The sequence below is a fragment of the Ambystoma mexicanum genome, chromosome 1q, assembly GCF_040938575.1.
Source record: "Ambystoma mexicanum isolate Mex_15411 chromosome 1q, UKY_AmexF1_1, whole genome shotgun sequence".
Classification (NCBI taxonomy): domain Eukaryota; kingdom Metazoa; phylum Chordata; class Amphibia; order Caudata; family Ambystomatidae; genus Ambystoma; species Ambystoma mexicanum.
The window spans coordinates 704,447,819-704,473,901 of NC_090922.1; the positions used below are offsets into that span (position 1 = coordinate 704,447,819).

General features: G+C 44.3%; 1 protein-coding gene across 3 annotated transcripts in view; it reads left to right on the top strand.

Moving 5' to 3' along the window:
- Window positions 1-284: 284 nt before the first annotated feature.
- GORAB (golgin, RAB6 interacting) overlaps window positions 285-26,083 on the top strand; it is a 156,489-nt gene continuing 130,690 nt past the window's right edge. For 2 of the 3 annotated variants that reach the window (XM_069641310.1, XM_069641312.1), the window contains exons 1-2: window positions 285-461; window positions 21,753-22,077. In XM_069641310.1, the coding sequence (XP_069497411.1) occupies window positions 404-461; window positions 21,753-22,077 (383 nt within the window). In that variant the 5' untranslated portion in view covers window positions 285-403. Of the gene's footprint in view, window positions 462-21,752; window positions 22,082-26,083 lie in introns of those variants that run through there. The other variant, XM_069641311.1, reaches the window with a different exon arrangement.

Genomic DNA, 26,083 nt, shown 5'->3' on the forward strand with positions numbered 1-26,083 from the left:
TTGTACGTGTAGGTACTCTAGGTATGTATACTGTTCGGCGACAAATGTGATGTTTTGATCTGGAAATGATTTAAACTTTTAATATAAACTCTAATTTCATTGTATGTCTTTTTTGATGTTTAGTAAAAGAAACACGTTCACTTTCTTTTCTTTAGCGAAAAATAGCGTTGTCAGAAATATTGCCACAAAAAAACACGTTTCTGTTCATACCGAGATGCCAATCTATTGAAGCGTAGGCTGTTAGCTATACATAGATTCTTGTCCTTCTACCAGGTCTATGCCGCACGACTACTGCATTGCCCTTAAACCTGATTACACTCATTTTGGGGAGTTTGATGCTTGCAAACTATAACGTTTAGTAAAGCTACGTGCGCACCCCGAGGCTTCTTATCTCGCTACGGGAATGGCTAACTGGGCTGGGTTCTCGGAGGAAGAGCTCAGGAGGATGAAGCATCAAAAAGGTACATATGTTAATATTTGTGTCATTGCTTCCTGGTGTTTAGGAACGTATTTCTGTAAATTCAGAGATGCTAAATATCAATCGAGAGTCAAATTTACACTTTAGGGATTCTATAATTTTGAGTTTAGTGTGAAACCCTATCCTTAGCACCAGCGTATTTTCGATGCATTTTGTAATAGGAAGGTGAACTGTGCACACCTTCAGATGTTTACGAGTTTGGATGCTTCTCTTTGTTATATAACTAACAAATGGTCTCATGCTATATGTGTCTCCTTCAGCCATGCATACGTCTTTCAGCAAAATTCTGCATTCTGGGAGTTGTAGTTTTCATGTTCACATCATAAATAATATGTAAGTTCCTGTATTCAGTGTTGGGTGGAAAGCAATGACTGGTAGACGCTCACACACAATATGGAGGAGACACATTGCAGCAATGCTATGTTTTGTAAAGTGCAACGTTCATTTTGCTATGCCTTTTTGACGCTTATGGCAAGTCAAAAAGGTAAAGCTTTTTTTGTTGTTGCGAGGAGTGGGTTCGCTAAGTTATATCTACATTACCGCCACGTTCCTCTTTCTAGTACTTACTTGTGTGGTCTCCAACCTCCTATCTCAGGACTCCATTCCATCTTTTTATTAATATCAATACCTGCCCCACTTCCAGGGCTTTGAGTGGGTAAGAAATCGATCATTTGTGGGCGTGGCTTGTGGGGTGGGCGTGGACTAAGAAAGTACATAAACCATAGTAAGGTATGCAAACAAATATATAAATGCATGTAAGCATTTCTATATTTGTATACCCTTGTCATACACATTGTGTCATATACAAGCCATCTTTTATAAACAGCAATATGTAGCATATTTCTATGTTTATAAAAGATCGCTTGAAAAGTACACAAACCATAGTAAGGTGGACACACACATATATAACATTTATATATTTGTGTGCATACCTTTATGGTTTGAGTACTTTTCAAGCCATCTTTTTTAAACCTTTCTATGTTTATAAAAGATGGCTTGAAAAGAACACAATCCATCTTTTATAAAGCTTTGCCCGACGGACAAAACCGAGGCGTCTTTGTCTGTCGGCAAAGCTTTATAAAAGATGGCTTGAATTGTCTACTTTTCAAGCCATCTTTTATAAACCTTGAAATATGTCGAGGAGTCCCCAGGTTCGCAGAGGGTTAAAGATGCCTCGGTGACCTGGGGAGGGGATGGGGAAACAAAGGGACAGTAACTTTGTGACCCCTCGGGTCACCAGAGGAAGTTACAGTGACTGACAGCGTTGCTGTCGCTGGCTAGCACTTCTGTCAGCTTGCCTGATTTAATGGAGGGCGCATCTCCCGCGGCTGGAGAGGGATAATGTGTCCCGCCAACGTTGTGGTGGGACCTGCCTCAACCTCACTTTAGGAGACTGCCGGGTCACAGCCCATTTAAAGCAAGGCCCACTCCTCTACTGAGCATACAATACTCTCCCCCACAACAGTTTTAATTTTCCTGCCTTCCTGCCAGGATCTGGGGTTGGTGTCTGGGCCACCTGCTGCTCTGTCTTTGCCACTGCCTGCTTTGCTTGGAGGGACATCTGTGTGTTCTCCTGCACTCTCTGCTGGGCTTCTGGGTGCATGGGGGTTTTATTTATTGGTTATTTATAATAGGCCTATACAGCAAATGGTGTTTCAAGGTGCCACAAGACAAAAAGGGGGGGGGATGATCTGGCGCAGGGGTGAAGATTAACAAAGAAACGGTTCGACTAGGCCTTATGACATTCGGATCGTGCAAGTGCACTAACAAGAAGTGCAGGGTGGAGGAGTGGGAAGTGCCGGTCAGAGCGATCCTAAAGTGGGAAGGGAGGAGTGGAGAGCACGCAATTGCTGGGGGGGGAGAGGGCCCCTGGGCTAGGCAAGTGTTACAAGTAGGCCAGGTGGACAAGTGCCAGGGGAAAGCAGGGAGTGCAGGGAATGAGGGTCCACATGCTAAGTACGAGGACGTGGGTGGATTGGCCTCAGTAGGGGTGTGGTATGGTAATGTTTATTTGCAAAGTACCTATACACAAGGCAAGTGTGTCAAAGTGCTCAAGGAGGGAAGGAGCAAGGGGAAAAAACAAAAGCCCTTGAATTTCTGAACAATATAAGTCTGCACAGGCAGAGTAAGTGCATATAACACAATTAACAGTGTAGATAACAGCACATAGGTCTGACGGCGATTCTGCAATTTTTCCAAGTGCATTGAGGTGCTACCATGCAAGGAGCGGAGACGGGGAAGATAGATAATCTTCAAGGCATGCTACGTTCAGATCGTGCAAGTGCACAGACGGTACAGGAGAGGGAACGGGGGAGGACAAGTGCGGGGGGGAGGAGTCCAAGTGCACCAAGTTAGTCAGAAACTGGGTAACTGCTGAAAGATGCCATTCACATGGGTCATTGACCAAGTGCAGTAGCAATGAGGCATGTGCAGGCCCTGAGGCAAGTGCGAGGGGACTGGCTAGGATGCCAGGGACCTGTGTGACTCTGAGGTACAACCGGCGGCAAGTCGTCATGCTGTGTGGAAAAGAGGGGAGGGATAGAGAGGAGAGAGAAAGAGAGGTTAGCAGGGTAGAGGGAGAGAGAAGGAAGAGAAGAGGAATGTCTTAAGGAGTTTCAGGATCTTAAGGAGACCAGCTCAAGACAGAGGGCAGCAGCGTGGCTATTCCCTATATCTCCCTCCAAATCTCTGCTTGGAGAACCGGCTCACTCTCAGATGGTTGGAGGTAGATGAGCCGAGGGCTCGGGAGGGACAGTATTTAGGTAGGCATTGTTGCAGATATGTGGGTCCCAGGACCCAGAAATCCTTGTGGACAATGCAGACGGTCTTGAACTTGATCCTTGCAGCCACGGGGAGCCAGTGGAGGGATTTCAGCGGCGGGGAGATGCAGTCCCTGGGCTTGAGGCCAAGGATACGTCTTGCGGTTCTGTTCTGGATGAGTTGCAGAGGCAGGGAGGTTGAGAAAGAGGCTGTTGCAATAGTCCAGCCTTGAGAGAACCAGGGCTCGTGAGACAGTGAGCCGCTGGGGGAAGGCGAGTAAAGGAAGAGTACTTTTGAGGAGGTGCAGCTAGTAGTTGGAATTTTAGAGATGTCCAAAATGTGAGTGGAGAAGGACAGAGTGGAGTCGAAGTTGACCTCAAGGTTTTTTGCCTTGCGGGCACAGGCCCAAGGGAGGCAGGGCAGAGTGAGAGTGGGAAAGCGGGAGCAGGAGTCCCAATGCGAACAATCTCCGTCTTACTGGTGTTGAGGCAGAGGTCATTTGCAGCACTCCATGACTGAATTGCGGACAGACAGTCAGATATGAGCGAGGTAGAGGAGGTGGCTGAGGGTAGACTGAAGGACAGTTGCGTGTCATCGGCATAACACTGGAAGTTAGAGATGAAAGTGACAATCGCATGTGCCAGGGCAGCCATGTAGACATTGAAGAACCAGGGCGATAGGTTAGAACCCTGTGGAAAACTGCAGGTTGAAAGAGTGATGGTAGAGAGAAAGGACCCAAGTTCACCTGGGATGGACGGTCGGAAAGGAAGGAGGTTAACCATGCCAGAGCCTGACCTGTGATTCCCAGGGTGTCACAGAGACATGTGATCAGGATTTTGTGGTTTACCGTGTCAAAGGCACAGAAGAGGTCAAGAAGAATGAGGACAGAGGGAGGGTTGGAGAGCAGGTCTTCACGGGTGTTCAGAAGAGCAGTTTCTGTGCCTCTGAATGCTCTAAAGCCATACTGATGTTCGGGGAGGCAACCAGCAGATTCAGTGTGTTGAGGGTGAGCCGAGAGATAGCCAGCTTCTCCAGGAGTTTGCCCTGGAAAGGGGTGATGGAGATGGGGCGTTAGTTTGCCAAAATGGAGGGTTCCGCAAAGGGTTTCTTAAGCAGAGGGTGCACAAGGGAGTGCTTGCGAGAAGTTGGGGAAAACTCCAGTGGCAAAACGGAGAGTTGTAGGCCCTGCCAGGTTAGTACAGGGGGAGGGAGCCCGGTAGGACTCATGTAGGTTTGGGGAGGTTCAGGTTTGGGGGGGTTCAGGGGAGAACGAAGTGCTGGGGTAGACTGGGAGAGGAGGGCCTGCTGCAGTCTCCAACCTCCATCGGTCTGTCAGGTCCTTTTTGTGCAGGTGATCTGGTTGAGCTTTCTGCTTTTGGAAGGTCCGGCCAGGATGGCCTCTCCTTCTGCCCGGGACGAAGAATCGCTCTGAGCCTGGGCATCAGTGAATGGGGGCCTGAGAGCGGGCCCCTCAGTTTTCCTCATTGCAAGGGATGGTTGCTGACTGCTGCAGCTCCCCCCTCTGCTTGTGCCGGGTGCCGCCGGTCTCTGTCTCCGGTGCTGTTTTCAGTTGTTTGGAGATGGGGGCGAGGCTTCTGTGTGTGTGGCAACCTGAGCGGGGAGCTTTAGTGCGGCTGCAGTGGTTTGCTCTATCTCGCGGGGTGAGGACGTGGCCCAGTGTCTCCACAAGGCTGCTCGATTAATTTAATACATTAAATTAAATTCCACTCTCCCCTTTCCATGCACTTTTTCCCATGCACTTGCGCGTTCTCAATGTCACTGGGCCTAGTAAAATCGTTGTTTTGTGTGTCTCCCCTGTTCCCCTCCCTTGCCTAGTCGCGCTCTGAAACACTTGTGTACGAGCGCAATGCAAATAAAATATCATATCAAATAATACATATATATGTTAAAACAGGAACATGCACAGCAAGTGCTCAACAGGATTTAATTCCTGGTTGAGCAGGGGCCATGGCTGCCTGACTTGAGTCGGCTAGTTGGGTGGCTTGTCTAGGTCTTGGAATGTGAGGTCCACGCATGTGCTGGCTTAAGTGGGGAAGTTGATGCACCGGCTTATCCATTGCTGGCCTGTATCTAAGGGGCTCTGCTGGGTTGTTTGGCTGCTGGTGTTTCAATGTGCTGATGACTGTTGCTCTGCTCTTGCTCTCCTCAAGTGGTCCGGCTGCTACTCCTACAGTTGACTAAAGTTCTTCTTGGTGTCCTTTGTTCTGTTGGTTATCTAGCTGACATGGCTTCTGGCAAGCTTCTGTGTGAATAGAAGCATGTTGACACTGAGGGCAACACAGCAAGCTTGCTGTCTTCCTCTATAGGTGCTGACTGCGTACCTCCTCCAAAGGGAAGAGTGCTTCTGCGATGATCAATAAACAGTTGATCCGTGTTTGCCCGAAGACCCTGAGAAGGGAGGCTGGTGTGAGCAAGAAGGTGGTCCAGGGCTCCAATGTTGTTGTTGGCTTCTTCTGACTGGGGGGAGTCCTGTCTTGATCTGAGGCGTTGCCTGGCGATGCTCAGGATCCTATGGGGAAATAACTGCTCAAAGGGACGCTGGCTGTTGTGTTGGTGCAGGTGGTGTAATACATGGGGTTTCAACAGCTGCCTCCTGTGGCTAGTGTGGCATCTGGATCCCAGCCTCCTCCACGCCACTTTAAACATACTGTCAAGGTGGGACTGCCTGAGATTCGGGAAGAAGTCCTTAAAGACTGGCGGGAGCCTGACACGGATGGTGGTTCCTTGATTTATGCCCTAAAAAACGAGAATGGTGCACTTTGCAGGTGCTTCAGGTGGATACTATCCTGTTGAGTCTGGTGGGACACTTGAATATGGTGGCAGAGGAGACGGCCGTCTGCCAAATCCAACTCATTGTCTACGGGGTTCCAATGTGCAGTAGCACCTTGAAGTGTCTCATGTGCTCGATTGAATTACCAATAATGATCTCGGGCACAAATAACCGGAGAGACTACTTTTCTTATCAGCTCAATAAAGTAGGGCAATTTGGTGAAAAACAAACTGCAGTCCACGCACTTGCACTTAAATTCTGACTACACAAAGGTTTTATACCTGAATGTACGTCGGCTATGAAGTCATTGTTACGTGGCAAACTTAAAAACCTATTGAAGGGAGGCATTCGTTAAGGGAGCATGCATGATAGATATATATATATATATATATATATATATATATATATATTAGTAATCTTACTGGATGCCTCTTATCTGGTAGGCATGCCTTGAAACAACTCTAAATATGTATAATACAAATTATAGCAAAATAACCACAGTGGATTGGCCTGTGCAACGCATGTTGCGACATAAAGCATTCTCTTCCCCACCTTGGACTGTCGGCTCGTTGGCAGCAAGTAAGCAAACTTGGGTGCAGGGAACATCATCAGACTACTACCCACTTGCCCAATTAGTCCATCATCTCTCATTGGGCAGGCCCCAAGCCAAAGCTTCTTTATAGTCGCCCTTTCAGCCTGCTCTCTGTTCTGGGACCTTACAGTGAGTGTAGGTACACCAGTATCTTCATCTGGAGCTTATTGAATAGCCCTTGTTTTCAACTTCTGAGTCAAGTTTGAGGAGACCACGATTTTGTCCATTTCAACCTTTTATTTACTGATATTTGATTTAATTGTGCTTGATGCTATTACTCCTTTTGGCCTCTGGAGACTGGATCACTTCAACTTGGATCACTTCAACTTGCATATGTGTTTGCATCCTTGATTGCCCAATACTTGGCACTTGCAGATGTTTTGCTTAATCTAAGAGAAATATGTCTTGCGTACATGGCTTATCTTCTTTGACTCCCTTTGTGCCTTGCAATTATTCCTTGATATGGCGTCTTTGATCCCAGGCCAATAGACTCCTTTTTCTTCCGGACACAAAGTTCACCATACAATATTGCCTCAATTTGTATGTGCAAGGGTTTTCCTCCTTTGGACAGGGAGTGTTGAATGCTGGTACACATGGTCGAGGGGGATTTGTTGTGATGTTTGGGAATACAGTTGGTGATGGGGTGTTGGAACTGCACTCTGGTTGATCTGCTGCGTTTTTGTTTTCATGGATCAATTTTTCACTGCTGTCTTTGGTATGCTTCACAAGTGAGTACTGCGACGAGGATGAGGAATGTGGAGGTAATGACCCAGTTACTTACCGGTACTCTTCATTACTCCTAGTCCTACTCTTCCTCATCACCTCGCCCACCCTGCTGCGGCATAAAATACCTTCCATGATGTGTTGGGAAGTATTGGACTAACATGTTGTGGGGGTGTGAGTATTGTAATCTCTGGGGTGGGGTGTAGCAGGTGTGAGTAGTAGTACAAAGGTGGACTGGATTCTTGAGATGGAGTACTATGACGAGGAAGAGTATGCCTATGAGTAATGAAGATTACCAGTATGTAACTTGGTTATTAAAACATAGGCATCTGAATACCCAAGAGCTCGCCACATGTTATGTTGCATGTACAACATTTTGTGATCTGAAAGTGGAGATTTTTTTCGGGTTTAAAAAATAGCAATTGGCATAATGATGATCCAGGAAATAAAATACTCCCAACAAAAAATAAGAAACTGACACGTAGGGCCTTGTGCCTCTGCTTTCACCCACATAGATCCATGCATATGTTTGAAACAGTAGTGCATGTTGTACCACAGGAAGAAACTACTATTATTAGTGACTGATCATAAGAAATAAACCTGTATCTTTTAATGTGTATAAATAACTAGGTGCAAAGGAATAATTGTTAGAAAAATATTTCCGTTTTCCAGTTAAAACATATTGTTACTCGCTTATGAATTACTCCCATTGGCAAGTGTTTGGGCTTACATTTCTAATCCCAAAACAAATACAAATAATTACTCCCAACATTAAAAAATACGCAGTAAAATACTCCCATTTCAAAATCTCATTTGGAGAATGAGATTAACCCTGTATTTGCACTTTATTTTGATCAATGTCTTATAAATAAAGGTGTTGTGACATCTCAAATGTAGTTGGCGACTTACAACTGAGCATTTGATCCACATAAACAATATCGCAAGAGATATCGTATTCCGCCTTTCAACCCAGAATTATATATGTTTGAGTTAAGATAACCAGCAAACTTCTCCCATAAGGGGCAACTGAATATAGCTGGGTTCTATTGGTCTGTGTATTTGATTGGTCTCCAGATCAATGGGAAAATGACACATCCCTCACCCCTCCTTTCCCCTTGGCCCTTACCTAAGAAGGCTAGGTATAGGAGTATCTTTGTTTTAATTGTTGGTTTAGTTTCCGCATGAGCCCTCCCGCTACCATCAGTAAAATACAGATTTCAGGCAACATAAATATACAATTTTACAAATATAGGATCTGAGTGTCCTACTGCTTATAAAATCTAATTTTCCCGAGTTTCTGTGTAGCTTGTGTACCAAATTGTCCCATCTTTCTAGGATGCACAGTTCTAAAGTTGTAATTTTAGTTTCAGAAATTCACTAAATGCCATCATTTTCATGTGTATGAATGTGACTTAAAGTCACAATAATGTTGATGCGCTCAGTTTTGCAATAGGGTTCTTGGGCCTAGCTATGGCTTGTAATGTGATTCTGCATTTTAAACATATGTAACTTTTTTTCAAACATTTGCTGTGCCCTCCTAGCAAAACAATCTGAAATTCTGTTTCAATTCTTCTGAGACCATTCACTTTTTCTTAGCTCTCATGTCCACTACAATAAAACATTGTCTGAAGCATTAGGCTTGCTGTGAAATGCTATACGCACTTATGCTTTTAAAATTGCAGGCCTTGTTGCACTCATGACATGGCATCAACCAAACGCTATAGATACCGTTTTGCCAGGCCTTTCCGGCAGTGTAGTCTGTTTATACTTAAAGTTTAGACAGCCAAGCCAGGTGTTTGTAATCTAAAAACTGCCTGTGGTTTTCGGGATAATTGGTGTATCTTTGAAGTATGGAACCTCATCTCAAGGTATTTGAGGGTGTCCTTTTTTTTTTTTCTTTAGACAACGGGCTGTTCAATACATATTGACCTTTTTATATTGTGCAAATGGCTCAAAAGTAATTTAGTTTTAGCAGGCCTCATTACTCTGAGGTAAACCCTCTGTCAGTTTTCTGAATCAACAAGATTTTGCTCTGAGAAGAAAAGGTCGTGCTCAGAACACTGCTTCTTCAATTAAGTGTAAACTTTATTAGCTGTGCATCGCACACAACTTGTAGTAGTTCTAATGTGTACCATCAGAATACATAAACCTTTGTACACTCAATATAGAAAACATATATGTACGTAAGCGCTTTGGCGTAAGGCGCTTTATAAAACACAAATAAAGTCAACCTTTACTTTGCTTGTATAGAAATAAATATTAGAATTACTTCCAGAGGACCTTTGCAAAGATATTTCCCCATGCAACATGGCAGCACAGAGTTGGAAACCTATTTAAAATTACATGATTTTGTTTTTCATTGCAGCTTACAATGTTGCGTTTTGCCTGTCCCTTTTATATGATCTTTTTTTAACATTCATTTCTTCACATTTCTGATGCCAGATGCAATTCTGAGCTGGTATGATTTAATGGAGATCATTTCATTCAATCAAGTACTACTCTACAGGTGGTGCAAGATATTATACCTCCAGCTAGGAGTTGTGGTATACTGTTAATTATAAAGAAATGTTCTGGCAATTAAAGGCCTGTACCTTCAAAAGTAAAGTATTGGGAGGGACAGCAAGAGTGATGTGGAGGCAATGACTCTGCACAGCCCTCCTTACCCATTGGGGGGGCTTGGGGTGAGGCATCAGGCAGACCTGGAATGCTTCTAAATTCCCTATAGACCAGTCTATCCTTGAATGTCCTAGTAGCCCTAGCTCGGTTACTTTAGGCTACTGGAGGTGGGCATGGCAACGGTCAATCTCCTTCGGCCCCACAGACGTTGCGAAACTGCTGCCAGGGGGCTGTAACACTTTCTGTTGGACTGAGAGTCACCTGGTCCCTGGGTCCTTCCCAGCCGACCGGAACCTGTTTGCAGTGTACTGCCACGGAGGAAATGTGCCCTGTACACTAATTCTCGCAGCTAGCATCATTCTACATGGACGCGCAAGCTAACGAGCTGTCTAGCTTCTCACCCTTTGCCAGCGGTATTCAAACTGTGGGCCGTGGCCCCGTGGGGTTCCACAGCTGCATCCCTGGGGGGCTTTGAGAGCCCAGCATGAAAAGTAAAAAAATAAAAAAAAATAATATATATATATATATATATATATTTTTTAAGATTGGAAGAAATGGGCAGGAGCGGCTCACATAGTCGGGCGGAAGCATGACACTGGGCCTCATTACAAATATGGCAGTAAGGTAAGAATGGTGCCGAGCGCTACCAGCACCGTTGCTACCGTACCGCCATACTACGAGCTGGGCTTGCGGGTGCCTGTCAGCCTGCCAGGTCTGACCTGGTGGGCAGAGCGACACCCGCGAGCCCAGCATGCCGGTGCTACAGGCATCCCCATTCCCATTTAGCACTATGGGGCTCAAATTGGAATGGGGAAAACCTTTTTCCGGCGCCCTTGAATGGGCAATTACCGGGTCTGCCGGGGTTGTAATACCCCGGTAATTGCCCATTCAAGGGCTCCGTAAATAAAACGACTCCGGCGGCAGCCATGTCTGTATTACAACTCCTGGGCTGGCTGAACTGTCAAAGGAAAACCCTATTTCCCTTTGACAGTTCAGTTCATTCCCCAGCCACACATGCTCACTGAGCCATGCAAGGCTGCAGCATTTTGCTTCGCCAGCATTGCATAGCTCATTGGAAATGCTGGCTGGGGCACTGCATGTCTGTATTTGCGAGGGGGAGCTCCTGCGGCTCCTCGCACATACGGACAGAGCAGCCTGGAACAAGGCGTTTCAGCACCCACATGCAGGCCAATGCAGAAGGTATGTTTATGTTCATTTATATTATTGAAACATGTGTATGGATGCTTGAATGCTTGTGTTCTGTGAGTGTATGGTGATGGATGCTCGTGTGAATAAAAGTGAATGCTGTATGAGTGTGTGTGTGTGCGTGTGTGTTCGTTTGTTGGTCGGTTGAGCTATTTTTGGCAAGTGGTGGGTAGAGGGGGGGGAAGGAGGGTTGTACAACAAAGGCATTTTAAAAATGCCTAAATGCCTTTGTTGCCCAATCCCCTTACCTACCTGCCAGAATCGGCTCATCTTCTGAGGTGCTGTGGAGCCTAAGGGACAGGGATGGTATTTTTTTTACTGGATTTCCATCATAGATGTCCAGTCAAAAATACCATGCTTTCCCCCTTGGCACCCCAGCACCTTGCATACACACATAACCATGTTGATTGTGTTAGGCCTAGTGGGGCCTAGGGGACAGGGATGTTATATTTTTGCTGGACATCTATCATGGATGTCCAGTAAAACATGTCATGCCTCACCTCTTCCCCCCCCCCCCCTTTCGGTCCCCCCAGCAGCAATTACAAACTGTTTGGATATTTACCAATTAAAAAAAAAAGAATGCTCTAAAATGCAACATTTTAACCCATTATTTTATAAAAGGAAAACACAGGGGGAAACCCGTCTTGATTGGTTCGGAGTCCCTCACTGCGCTCGGTCGCTCTGGTATTTTTGGGGGAAATAGTTATGCCCCTCCACTTAAAAAATAAATCGCCAGCCGCCGCTGGCTCTCAGACCATGTTGGGAACGGGATGGGGAGCACAGGGACTGTGGTGGGAGCAGGGTGGGGGGAGCCCAGGGTGTGTGATGGTGTGGGGAGAGCCCAGGGACTGGGTAGGAGTGGGATGAGGGAGCCCAGCCACTGTGATGGGAGCAGGTGGGGGATCCCAGGGACTATACTGAGAGTAGGGTGCAGTGACAGTGCGCAATACATACTGTCCATTTGGCATTTTTTGGGGGGCCCGACCTGCCCAAATTTTGCTCAGGGGGGGCCCAGGCCAAATAATGTTGAAGACCACTGGCCTAGTGGATTTACAATGTGGGGCAACTTCTTTGATTGGCATGCTCGTCAGAGTCTCATATACAAAACAATCCAGTGTGCTCATGTATGGACATCACATTTCGCAGCTATCGCTATAAAAAAAAAAACACCAAAACAGAGGAGCGGGGCAGGGGGGGTCCCAAACAATGTATTGTTTGTTCAGGGGGGCCTTGGCATAAAAAGTTTGAAGACCACTGCCCTTTGCTCTGGGAGGCCCTCCCCAAGGGGGCATTACCCTCCAGTCAAGCAGTCCAACCCTAGATGGACTAAGTGCGCCAAATCAATTGTGGATTGCGGGGAGGGGCACAGACGGGTCACCCTGCTGTCTGTGTTTAAGGTTCTCTTGTTGGCCAGGCGCCCTGAGCCGCAAAAATGTTGGCACCTCAAAATAGCACCAAGTCTTTTTTTTTTTTTTCTCTTGCTGTGGGCCTACCCTGCCCACCCACCCTAAGCAGGCCAGGCTCTGCTCGGACATCACGTGGGGCACAACCCTTGGCCAGCTTGGGGGTTGGGGTGATTCAGTTGCCACAGAGCCCGGCTGGGGCAATGACAACCAAGTGGAGTACAGACAGGACCCATACACAATGCCTACAGTAATCTGTGGGTAAGTGACTAAGCGTTCTTATAATCTGTGTACCCTGGGTGACGGGAGAGGGAGGTCTGGGCAAAAGTGTCCAGCCTCCTTATTGACCCAGCTGGAGGAACATGTCAAATTGGTACCGAGCTGGACCTCCAGAGCAGCACAGCCATCTAGTCCTGCCATTCATTCCTATGGCCAACTACGTGATGGCCGGGGTCAGAGCGTGGCCATCTGGTAGTGCAGTTCATTCCATTCCAATGAGCCAGGGTAGGAAGGGCCCCTCGCACCCTGGCAAAGAAATGTCAGGCCCCCAGAATGCAGAGTGACTTCCACTGGGCAGGTAGACGGTCAACCCATGTGCGAGGCAGGTGTCCCAGGGAGGGAACAGCGCCCCTGGGCGTCATTGAGCTCTGGCCGGGTGCGTTAGTGCTTTTACCGCCTGAGAGCAACATGTATCCCACTAGGGCGCCCTGGCACCTATGCTGGGTTGTAACGGTTTATTGAGAAGCCACCCTCAACACGGGGAGCTCCTTCCCTCCCCACTCAAGTGGTCATTCAACAAACTGTTTAACAGATTCGTTTTAGCCCTATCTCAGACACATATCATGCTCTTTGGGTGCCTCTCCCCTGAGCTAACAATGAGCCAAGAACCGGCCGGTGTGTAGGAAATATAATGGTATTTATTTAAATTAACAGTAATAGAAATTAGCACAAAAATGTTAAACACCATTTTATCCGTGGCACAACACAATCAACTTCTCGCAGCATAAATGAATCACAAAAAGTGAGTTAAAAAGAACACAATCACAATGGTACGCTTTCTGCCGATTTCACTTCACAAAATAATTACACTGATCAATAATATAATTTCCCCCAAACATTTGGTTTAAAATAAACACAGGGGGATTTATCGGTTTGTTTTTCAGACCCTTCCTTGCTTTGGTCTAGGTTGGGACGTTAGACAGAAACATTGGAGTGATTTGGGGAATTTTGGATTTCAGACCCACCTTACTGAAAGGCCTGTGTTGGAGAAGCTGGATAAAAAAGTTGGACCGATTTTTAAGGACGACACCCCTCTTCCTTAAAGAAGTCGAGTTAGCTGGACCACAAGGGTTACCCAATGAAATGATAGGTATAGTTTTTAGCGCACACTAGGAAGTGAGCTTTGTTAATTTTGAATTTTAACAAAATTCACTCCGTAGTGTTCTGTCAAATGGGGAATTAATTAAATTAATATTTTCGGTTACATAGGCTAAGGATCTACATTGTTTTGCCCCTCCCCCAACCCACTATAAAGGGAAAGGATTCAAGGTAAGCAGAATCTTGCGCCCCCCCCCCCTCTACAGTTTATCAGACTGTTTTACCATTCTACCAGTTTTTCGCACTTTTTAGTGAGAAATATATTACTTAAAATTCTATAAATTTAGACAAGGGTAAATATTCTCATAGGGCATATTTCTGTTAATTTTTAACGTTCCATCAACTGTCCTTTCCCCATGATGCACATTTTTCTGGCGTTTGTGTCCCATACATGCTATTGACAGCCACAATATCTTATTTGAAAGCCACAGAAATTACATTTACACTGTTAACTTTTTATATTCCTGCACAGTCCTGTTGCAAAGATAAGTCTTAAAAGTTTCTTAATCAATAGTCTTTTGAAACAAATGGGGCTGGCCTTTGTCCTTCACTTGGCCCATTTTTTTTCTTCCATTTGACTTCCCAATATTGTTTTGCAGCCATAGTCAGTTCCTTTTATACAGCAATTTGTTTGAAACACAGATGCACTGAAATTGACATAGGCCGCAAGAGCTAGGGTTTCTTTGAAAGCATTGATCTTTTTGACTTTTTGTGACTCGAATGTCCAGCGTTTTCTGTGGCTGAAAGTGTTTCTTTTGCCTTTTTCAGATTTGGCTGGCATAGCCTGTCATGCAAGGATCATGTTTTCTACTGCTGAAGCACAATGTGGATATGGATGGGCATGGCAGGACCTTATGGATAAAAACAATGTGATGTGGAATAGATGAAAATAGCGTCAGGGCAGCATCCTTTTCAGTGTAACACATTCAATGGGAACATTTGGCAAGCAGCAGAGCAGCTTGCTTTGCTTCTTTTGGGTCCACCCCAGAACACACTGACACCTTTCTCGGTGTGCCCCCTGTTCCAACTCGCCCAATAGGTGTTTGGCAAGATGGTGCAGCCATCCTTTTGTCACTGCAAAATGCGGTTTTGATTCAATGGTGCTCCAAGGAGCCAGCGCAGCCATTTTGCTGTTGACTGCAGAAGCGCAGCTTGGTTATGGATGGGGAGTCTGCTGAGTGGGCCAAAGTATCCCACAAGGCCTTCCTAGAAATAGACAGCTCCACCAAGATGCACTCTCAGGAATCTCCTCTGGTGTCTCCTTACAGCTGACAGATTGTAAGTTTCAGCAGCCTTCCTGATGGTCTGTCTCTTCTCTCTGTCCTCCTGTCTTTCTCCCTTTTCTGTCTCCCTGGTTTTTGTGTGTCCTCTGTCCTAGTGCAGTCTCCCTTATATAGCAGCAATGACATCAACAATTGTACAATTTCGGGGAAGTACCCTGCAATAATCCCTGCCACAAGGATTGGACATTTACCCATCTCTCTCCTCCAAACCCCGCCTCCAAGTCAGGATTGCTTTAGGGGACTGGAGCAACACATGACAATTCCTATTTGTAATTACCCCTTTGTTCTCCTTTCAACTTTTTGGCAAAAACGAGTTATGTATCACAACTTCATAATTTTATTAGCAACTGCCATAAGAAACATATTTCCTGATTTAGCTAATCATGGAGAATTAGATAATCCGACTACCAAATGCGTATGATGTAACACGGCCATATGGCACATTTCTGCCGTTTCCATAAAAAGCACAACAGTTATGAATATGTAAGTTATTAAGCATATCCCTAATTTCATTTTCCACCTACTCAACATCTCTCACATTTGGAACATGTTCAGATCAGCCAGAAACGTAGTTTAACAAGCCATTACAGTTCCCAAAGTCACAGTTAGATGCATTTTTAATCCCCAGAGTCGCCTAGAAATTGCGTAATAAATGGTACAAAAATTAAATCAATCCACATTATGGTTGCTGAGAAAAAGACCTAAATGATAATAGTCCTTTTAGATTAATTGTGAATGTTCATGTGGGGAAAAATGGCAGTTTCTGCTTCCGGCCTTTTGTTTTCACTTGGTCAGCCTGTACCTTCATCAGCCTCCTTTGTGTTGGAAGCTTGCTCTTTGAAGTGGGTGCCCCCCTTTTCCCACATATTAGTTGTGCTCCAGCCAATGATGACTTCCTTGAAGTGCCTGCTTTCAGAGCCAGCAGGTCTGGAGAACACTGGGCTTTCGACACCTTCAGCAGGAAATTTTATTGCGGGTGGTCATTAGATGGGAGATGTGACATCCAGGCTGGAAGTGGGAGATTTCCTTTGTGAAGTTTTGACCACAGCCAGAAACAGGGTCTGCCGTGGGCTGACATTTTCCAAGAAGACAAAGTGGCTCTTCAAATGTCACTGGAGTTTTGTAGGTGAAACATAATATACCTTGCTTATGTAATCCCACACATCATGTTTTGTTTTACTGACATTGTTCTGTGAGAACTATTTTTTTCCACTTTTGCTTTTTAAAGCCGTTTTTATATGCACACCTGTGCAGGCCGTTTTTGTTTTCAATGTTTAAAAATCCTGTTTTACGTGTGACAGGCCTCTTTATTTAAAATGCTGCTTGTCATTGGTAATGACAGGTAGGCCCCTTTCCACATGGCTCCTTCACTTTACTTGAAAAACAAAAGCCAGGCCTTTTTTGTTTGTGTTTAAAATCTTGCTATTCATGTTAAAGGGACTTCTGTTTGGTGCCACTTAAATGCACCCCACATGGTGGGTGGGGTGGGGGACGCACCTGGGAGGTAAGCTGTCCAAGGGCTCAGGCAACATCCAAGATGGTTGGTTACGGAAAGGTAGGCGCTTGGAAGAGCACCTTTGTGCAGGGGGTTGCGAAACGGCGTCTGGATAGGACAGACGGGACCAGACAGCATACCATTTCTTATTCACCAAGAGTCAATTGTCGCTAGTGAAGAGTGCACATTTTGCAACCTTCTATACACCTTTTATAAAGTCCTGTTATGAGCACGATAGGTTTTTGTTTTCAGAAAACCTGTCATCCAATCCAATCGTTTATCTGTAGCATTACTTCCGCTGCTGAACTCTGGGCTTTTCATTCCTGAATAAATGGTCTTCTTCATCAAGGCAACAGAGTTGCTATCTGGAGCCATGTTCTGCCGAACAAAGACGTGCGTGTGTGCGTGTGTGTGCACTCAGAGCTCAACACACCAATATACGCTGAACAGAAGCGAGGCACAGATGCAAAGGGTAACGCTCTAATTTCTTGCTACGAGAGGTGCCAGGATATTTTAGTGGTGAGTTGGTTAGTGTGGGGAAGGGAGAGTAAGCATTACAAGGCAAAACCACATGCAACCCTGCACTCCTACCCCCAGCTGTTTGCAGACCGGCCCAGTGCCACCTGGTAATTCCCACTCTCGCTCTCTGCTCGAGCTCAAATAGATTCATTGTATCTCATTAGGAAGAACAAGCATTTCCTAACAAAGCTGTGTTCCACATCGAAGTGATGGAACCAGGGCAAAACAGCCATGCCTTATTCATCAAAATGTTATGGGCTGTCCTTCCAAGGGTAGGGAAGGACTGTCACAGATAGCATATGCACACGTTGTGAGCTGTTCCCCTCCCCCCCTCTAACTCCTCCCCCCGCAGAGGGTCTTCTGGAACCTGGGAAGGAGCCGCCTCACCCATGCACAGCTATTGTGTTACTGAAGAGGGTAAGGGTAAGAGGATGACTTTCTGAAATAAGGGGGTTGTTGACTAAATTGTACATTTGCATTTAGAACTTTTGCAAAGTGGGGAAGATGTCTGAGGAAGATGCCACTCTTGCCCCTTTCCTCTGCTGCTGCTATGTGTGCCCTGTGTGGCCACAAAAGCAATGCCACATTTGTACGCCTCTGTCTCGTGGTAAACCCACCAAACAACTTTAATGGGAGTTGTGGAATGCAAAGAAGAAACATTCTGACAATTGAGCAAAACGGCATCTGTGTGTCTTGATCAGCCATTTTGTACATACCTGGGCTACTGTGTAAGATGGGTCTCGGGTTGTAGAAGACCGAGATGGGTTATGCCTCTGCCACTATTTAACTATGTGGTGTTTTAGTTATAAAGGTAAAACGGATGTACAGTCGCTACAATACCTTCTTCCCCACTATTGGTTGCATGGACACAGATGTGGACCAGCACGCTTCCAAATGACAGTGCAGTAAGTACCAACATAAAACGAAATGTCCAAGCAATAGTTTATAAAAATAAGTCTTTAGTGTGTTGGGTGATTATTTGTTTTTAGTAATGGCCCACCCCTGCAAGAGTGCAGTCCATTGTTAAGCAGCGTAACAGCACTTTTGCTCCCTGTAAATAGGCCAGTACTTCCAAAAAAGGAAAATGGGAGGAATAAGGGACTCGAAACAAAAAACAGGAAACCAACACATGGGTGGTGACATATTACGATGTAAAAAAAAAATATTGGGTATAGAATTTAAGTTTTTACTCCCTGAAGTAGCCTTTTCTTGCCAACTTTAAAAATAGGTAATAAAATACACTTTAAAACCTTATGTAGAACCTTGGGCAGACAGTTAAACTGAGAATTGTACCGCAATTCCAAAAGTAAAAATGGGCAAGTGGATGAACGAAAAGCAAAACTCAAAACATGTTATTTTTGCTATTTTAATGATTAAAACTGTCTTAGGGTAAAGTAGATTTGGTTAGCATCATATGGCTCAGATCCTGTTCATGCAGCTGCGTGTGTGAAGTATCAGGTGGGATAGTCGGCGGGTATGAATGTCTCAAAACAGCCTAACAAACATCTTTGATGACATGCAGAGCAATGCCAGAGGTAATTTTCTTGATTTAACCATGCTGTGAGTTCCTGTATATGTTGACTGTAATAATCGCGACACTGTTTTGCTCTTCAAAAGACAGGGAGGTTTGCCAAAGTCAACTGAAGAACGCTTTCCCCCCAGAGGTTTGAGCTGTTAACAAATCCAATTTTAATCGGTGTCTTGGCAACCACTCTTATCGCTATTTTAATAAAGTGTCTTGCTGTTCTACCCAGAGGTCTGAGTCGCGAGGAATTGTGTGGGATAGAGTATGTGATGGAAGGAATTCATCTTGTGTGGTAGAATGTTTCTTTTCTGTGCATCTTGCTCCCTAGCTGTCGTATTCCCCTCTACATCTCTTGTCTCTTGTGGCCATAGTCTCTGCAGTAATTATCTACCGTTTGCCCTTCCCTTCTCTGCCTATAGCGGGCGTTTCAGATTTACACAGCCATTCAGAGATAACTCGGCCTCTGCACATGGGCTGAGGTGTTACTGTCTCACTCCGAGATAGTGAAGGTTTTCCTGGGTCTACTTTCATCATATGCCTCTCATCTGATCAGCCTAGAACAAGGAAGCAGTATATCCAGATAAACTTTACAGACAAACATTTAAGATTGGCTGTAACCTTAAATCCTCCAATCACAATTCTCCCACTTGGTAGAGGATTGCTTTTATCTTTAGATGCAATCTGTAGAATGGTAGGACTCCACCACCAGGTATGAAAGACCAATGAAAAATCCAATCCAATGTGAGTTGGCATGAAGCTGCATTATTTTAAATCCATCTAAATGGTATTTTAGGTACATTTTAACTGTTAGCAGTATAGCTCTCGTCAATAGACATTTTCATGATATTAATTTGAACCCCACCCCCCTCCACGCGATCCCCCCCCCCCCACCACCTTCCTTGGGAATGTATACTCGATAAAGGCAGCTTTTTCTGCCCATTTGAGAAGGACAAATGCAGAAATTGGCCAAACCCGTGTTTCTGTAAATATTACAGATAAACTCCTTTGGAGCAAATCCACTTTAGGTTATCAAGGATGTATCTCCATTGAAGCTGTAGGGCACTGCAATCAGGTGTGACAGACAAAGCAGTATGCCAAATTACCTTAGGGGTTTTACTTTTAAACCCCACTTTGCCTAGCAATCATTTAAAGTAGTAGTTTGCTGCAACCAGCATCAGGGGTACCAACTGACCACTGCATATCAGTAAGTCATGTATCCTAAAACTGAAGAAGCCTAGGCCAGTGTATGCCTCTTAGGTGGCCACTGGTGTAATACAAAAGCTGAGTAGCTTAACCTGTTGCTTTCAACTGTGCTCTCGTTTGCGCTGCTTTGTATACTCTGGTGCTAAGTAGCTACACAGCTGCTTGTATGGCTCTAGTGCATAGTAAAAAGTATAGGGTGTCTCCTATATAGATGATATTGCACTAACTATTTGCTTTTGGTAAGTGATAAATGTCTCTTGGCGGGTAGGAAATGGTCTGCTTTGTGAATGTCGATAATTGAGGCGGCGAGTGACGTTTTAGGTCTGTCTCGTACCTTGCAACTTTACTTTTTTAGTCCCGTCATTGATTCAGTTAGATAACCATTGACACGGGATGCTTTGTGAAAGTTAGGCTGATTAGCAGTCCTGACTTTCATGCAGAATCCGTACACTTGCTACCAGCTTTTTGGTTTTTAGAAATTTCATGTTTCTTCTGCAGATGGGAATTTGTCACGGCATGGAAAGTTCGGGATTGTCCAGATTTCTTTACAGCTGCATAGTATGTATGCACTTCCACCATATAGTCCCCCAAAAAAATACAGACTACTACTGATGGGGAAATCTGTTGCCACCGTGAACAGAACAAAGCCCATTGAAAATCAACTCCATGCTGTAAAATATAACCTACCCTGGCAATCCCATAAGTGATTAGTCAGCATGGAAACCCCATCCTGGGCAAAAGGGACAGTCATCACTCAGAGTAAACTAATGTGTGAAAAGCAGCCAAAGTAAATGATCACTGTGGCTGACATGTATTGACTGCTAGTTACCACATGAACCCTACATTCTGTTTGGTGTAGAGAGGCACAGTGACTTCAGAAGGCACTGTGCTGATGGGAACAGTGTAGCTCGTGACACTGGAGCAATGGTAGCTGGTGCTTGGTGGCAACCGCAGAATACCCAAATCTGTAAGTAGAATAACGGGTGGGTTCATGCAAACTGTGCCATATTTAAGGAAATGGGTGTCTGGCAAGATATTTAATTGACCTAGCCCAGGGAGCACATTCTAAAGCCTCATGACAGTCTGGTCTTTCCTTATTGAAACTTGCGGATTCACTCGTGGTGTGCCTGAATACTGCTGGGGCTTTCTTGCCTAGGCCCATAAATTGGTATATGCATAGTTCTTTTTACTCTAATAATTGATTTACAAAATGCATTTAATTGATAATTGAGGATTTTGTTTGTTGCTCCGAGCTGGGAAACACTGAATACTGCACAGGGTTCTGTTTTCACAATATTTTACATGCACATTCGGATAGACCTCAAAACGGAGCCTACGATATACTGGCTTATACGTCATATAATGATCACTGCAGGTGCGTAGAGACTGAACCATGTACCATTGACTACAAAGTCTCAACTCTCTGCTTCATAAATGAAGTTAAGAGCTAAGCATCTAATTGCGTTTTTCTATATCTTTTGGGATCCTGAATGGGTAAATCTATTTCACATTTACCTCCGTTTGCTTTTACTATATTTAATAATTGTGTCTTTGAGCACATGGATTTAGTTTTTGCAAGAAAAATAGCATTCATCGTGTTGTTTATTGTTACCACTTAGAAGTTGGCTGCTCATGTAGTAGACTCATTTTCGTTTTTTTAATAATTTCCTACCGTGCATTGTATATTTTTTTTTTCAAGCCATCTCTTTCCCATTAAAAAAAATAAATATATGTTCTTACGGCAGCGATTCATAATATTTTATTTGTTACCATTTAAATAGATTCATCAGACAGTCACCGAAGACCTCCCTCAACAAACAAAAGCCGGCAGCAGCTGCAGCGTGAAAAAGCTCTTAAGCAGCAGATCCAGAAAGTAGGCCAAAATGATGGCAGGGACCTGGTCCTTCCTGAACAGCAACTTTCTAAGCCAAAAACTGCTCCATGCCCTGTTCAGTCTTTACCACCTGAAGATCAACATCCAAATGCTGTACCCCAGACTAAACTGGGCCTTGAGACACTTCATAATAGTGTGGAAATTGTGCATGAGAAAAACGAAGTTTTTCATCTGGAGCAAGATCCGAAGACTGACAAAAAAGAAATGGAATTGTTAGTAAGTCTAATATATTGAAGGATCAAAGTGACTTCTGTCTTGTAGCACAATACATTAAGCATGAAAGATCAGATGGCTGGTAATCAGCAAGTACTTTGTTCTATATTAGTTTAGCAACCAATTTTAATTGTACACTGTATGACTGGAAACAATTAAAGTGGCTTTGTTGCAATTTATTATGTTGCATAAATGGATAATCTCCACTATTGTTACCTCAGCTTCCATAAGCTGTTTAGCCCTTGTTCCAACGCAAGGACAAGGAAAAATACCCACTCTTCTCCAGCATTGGATCTTTCATGGATTCACATGCTGTGAATATTTCCCAGCCTGACAACAGGAAATATTCACAGCATGTGAATCCATGAAAGATACCAATGCTGGAGAACTGCAGTTACAGGTAAGAAACTACTGGCCCGTTTGGATGTGCCCCAATGTTGCCATGTATGCAGATGAATCATATAGAAGGGAGTGTTTATGGAAATAGCTGCTTAGTCAACCTCTCATGGCTCTTCTTTTCCAATACCTTTGGCATACTATGTCCGACTCACCATTAGTGGTTGCTAGATGGAGAAATCAGTGGTCTCTACGATGTGTCTGTGACTGCAGTGTTCCCAGTTTTGGGGAGATTTGGATGATCTGCTTTTTATTCAGTCCACAGTGTTTCGAGATCTGTCTTCTGGTCCGATTCTTTATCCAAACTGGTCCAGATGGAGCAATTTGTCAGTGGTTGCCATTAACCCTGGCGATAAACATCCCTTTTCAAGGGAGCCCAACTATCTGGCCTGTTTGTGGACTTTAAATGAAGAAACCAACGCATCGTATCAGTTTCTTGGGTTTGAGAGCAATCACCTTGTGCTGTCTGCTGACCCTCTGAACATTGAGTGGATATTGTTGCAGTCAATTGCCTCAACAAGAGAGGTGGTTTTGTCTTTCTCCAGCTGTGCAGAGATGCTATGCCTACATGGTTGGTTCTGTGTGGGATGTGGTCTGTTCTGTGTGGGACTAGTATCTCAGTAGCCCATCTGGTATGAAAGGAGCACGTGGTGACAGGCACTTTTAGCAGACGGCAAGGTGCTTCACACGAATCAGAGCTGAACCGTGGCGTGACAAGTCCATCTTTGCAGCATGGTGACTTTCCTAAGGTTGATTTCTGTGCCTATAGCCAGGTCCACACATGGTCCCTGTGTTACTCAGGCAAACTCACCCTCACAGGGTTTCTGGTTGTTGCCCTGGTTGTGGATTGGCACCAGTTTGTCTGAATTTCTCTTTCTTGTGTTTGCATCGGTTTTGAGAGACCATTATTCTTTTGACACCAAACGCACCAGAGGGCAGCTAAAAGATGTTGCACTAGGAACTCCTATACCATATCTGTCTTTTGTCAGTGGAGACTTCCTTTTTGAAAGCATTACTTGTATCAGATAGAACAGTCCTTTATCACAGCCTGGCCAGTCTGAAACTTTCTGCATAGTTAAATCGCTGAGATTCATTGATTGGGAACTCTAAAAAGATATTTTAAATATGTTGTCTTCTTGAAGATGTTCCACTAGGGATGTTTATGCTTCTAGGTGGAAACCTTTTTTCAGTTGAGGTCGTGTAAACAGACTCAACCGGTTGTGCACCTCTGCTATTAAATTGGAGTTTTTGTTTTGCTTGATCAGGAATGCCCTTGGGGCCATTTGGCTGCTCTGTCGTTTCTCAAGAGAAACCCGGAAGTAGGGTCTGTGATTTACAAAGCCAACCGTTATGCAGTGTTTTATACGGTTTCTTAAATACAGTATTTTGTGTTTCCGTCTTTTGCCTTGAACCAATTGTTTTACTTTCTTGGTGGCAGTCCCTTTTTGGTCCTATGTTTTCTTTTCCTTTTGCAGCTCTCTACGTTGGAAAACATTTTTCACAGGGCAAACGCTTCAGTGTATCATGTGAGGTGCAAGTGATTGTGGAGACTCCTTTTCTGGCCTTTTGGAAGGAAACTGTGGGTTTGAGAGTAGCCTTCTGAAAGGGGTCTCCGAGTTGCATCTCTCACAGCAGATCAATCTTCTGGTGTACATTCTCCTTATCTACAAATTAGACGAAGGAGGGTTTCATAATGTTTGTGCCCGGAGTATTTGTGTGTTTCCCAGTGTAAGGAATATTTTTGTTTTGACAATCGATTGTTTATTGCCTTTAGTAGATCTTGTGAGGGCAAGGCCATCAGTAAGCAGATGGCTTGTAGTGGGCTTCAGTACCTGCTATGAATTGGTGAATTAAGAGCATAAAGAGATCAAAGATCGCTGCCTCCACAAAGCTCATCTCCGGCCCAATTGTGCCAGCCTTTTAATTTTCCTCTAAACATCCCATTGAACATCTATAGATCAGTGTCCTCCTTCACTGTGCTAGTGGTTTGCCTCAAGCAATGGAAGTGGGTGAAGTGCCAGAAATTGACCTTGAACAGGGACAGACAATCTGCTTCAAGATGGCAGTTGTGATGCGATGACAAGGCCAATCGGCCAAGGTACTATACGGAACAGATAGAATGTACATAGTGGGTAGCCAATGAACACTGTATACTAGTTGCGTCATGTACGACGATAATGTCCTTGTAAAATGTCTTTTCTGCTTTAAACTAACAAGTGCGCTCCATGGCAGTCTGGATTAAATGCTCCTACTGACACGTTTTTAATTTCTGTATAAGGACAAAACCTTGTTATCCTTGCAAGAGGTGACACATCAACCGCTTGACACATCAGCAGCTAACAGGAGCTACTTTTGGCTCCTCAGGCCAACTGGTGTCATACAAACATACATATGTGGTATTAACTCTGTGGGTTTGTAAATGTGTATAGGGGAGCTTTGGGACACATGGAAGAGATTGAAAGTACAATAGGTGATATATAATGGACAAAACCAAAACCAAAATGTTTGCATCTCTCTTGTTGAAATTAGATTTGCGGTCTCCTATGTATTAGCACCTCTGGCTTGTACCTAGGAACTCCTTTTTAGCTCATGTTCAAATGTGTATTTTCATCCATGTTGCTGATTCCCCCCCCCCCCTTTTCCCTACCCCCACACTCCCACCCAGCCAGTAATTGAGGGGGGGTGAGAGGGTAAATCGCAGCCATTCTTTCCTTGGCCTTAGTCCTTCTCCTTTGCCACAGTTCTTCACCGTCTCTCTCCCAGTGTGTCGGTCCTTTGCTGTCACTGTCGACATTCACACTATGTAAACTGTACCAGTCCTTTACTCATCGCAGTCCTTGGACTTCATCACATTATTTTGTTTTTAGTGCTTCTTTGTCAGAGTTCTATGTTGTCGCAAACCTCCATTTGAACAGTTATCCTTCCATTGACCTTCTTCATTTGTTTTTCATCTTTGCAGTCCTTCATCACGGTCCATCAGACCCCTTCTTCCTTTAACAGTTCTGTCGTCTGTCCTGCTCCTTTGTTTTTGCTGTCCTTCACCTTTCCTTAGTCATTTATTCACACATCCTTTCCTCCTCTTTCATTCGTTATTCCGCATATTCAAACTCATTGTCTACTTCCCCTCAACATACTCGCCATATGCATGAATATGTCTGTGGGGACCATGCAGCACCATAACTGTTGGCTTTGTCAATGCTGGTTTTAATGCATTTTGCATAAATATTCTACACCCACCTGATTTTTAATTGAGTAAGATTGTATTTTACTTGTAACATTTGCTTTTTTTTTATCGTGGTTTGAATATACTAAATAATAAAATAAATAAATAATGCAAAAGAGAATGAATTAGTTGAGTTATCTACGGCCTCAAAGTAAGACAAGCAAAGAGTTTACGTTTCCTGATAATTAAAGTCTCTGCCTGGGGCTCAGCAGAGAATTTCATCTGTTGGAAAATTTTATTTGGGGTATTTCTGATCACTTGACTGGTTTGGCAAGTATTTGTGGCAGTTCCTTGTGAATGAGGAAATCGTCCATCACCTTCTTTTAGTTTAAACTCGTATTGGTTTTGATAATATATGAAAAAAAACGAGTGCTTATTTTACAATT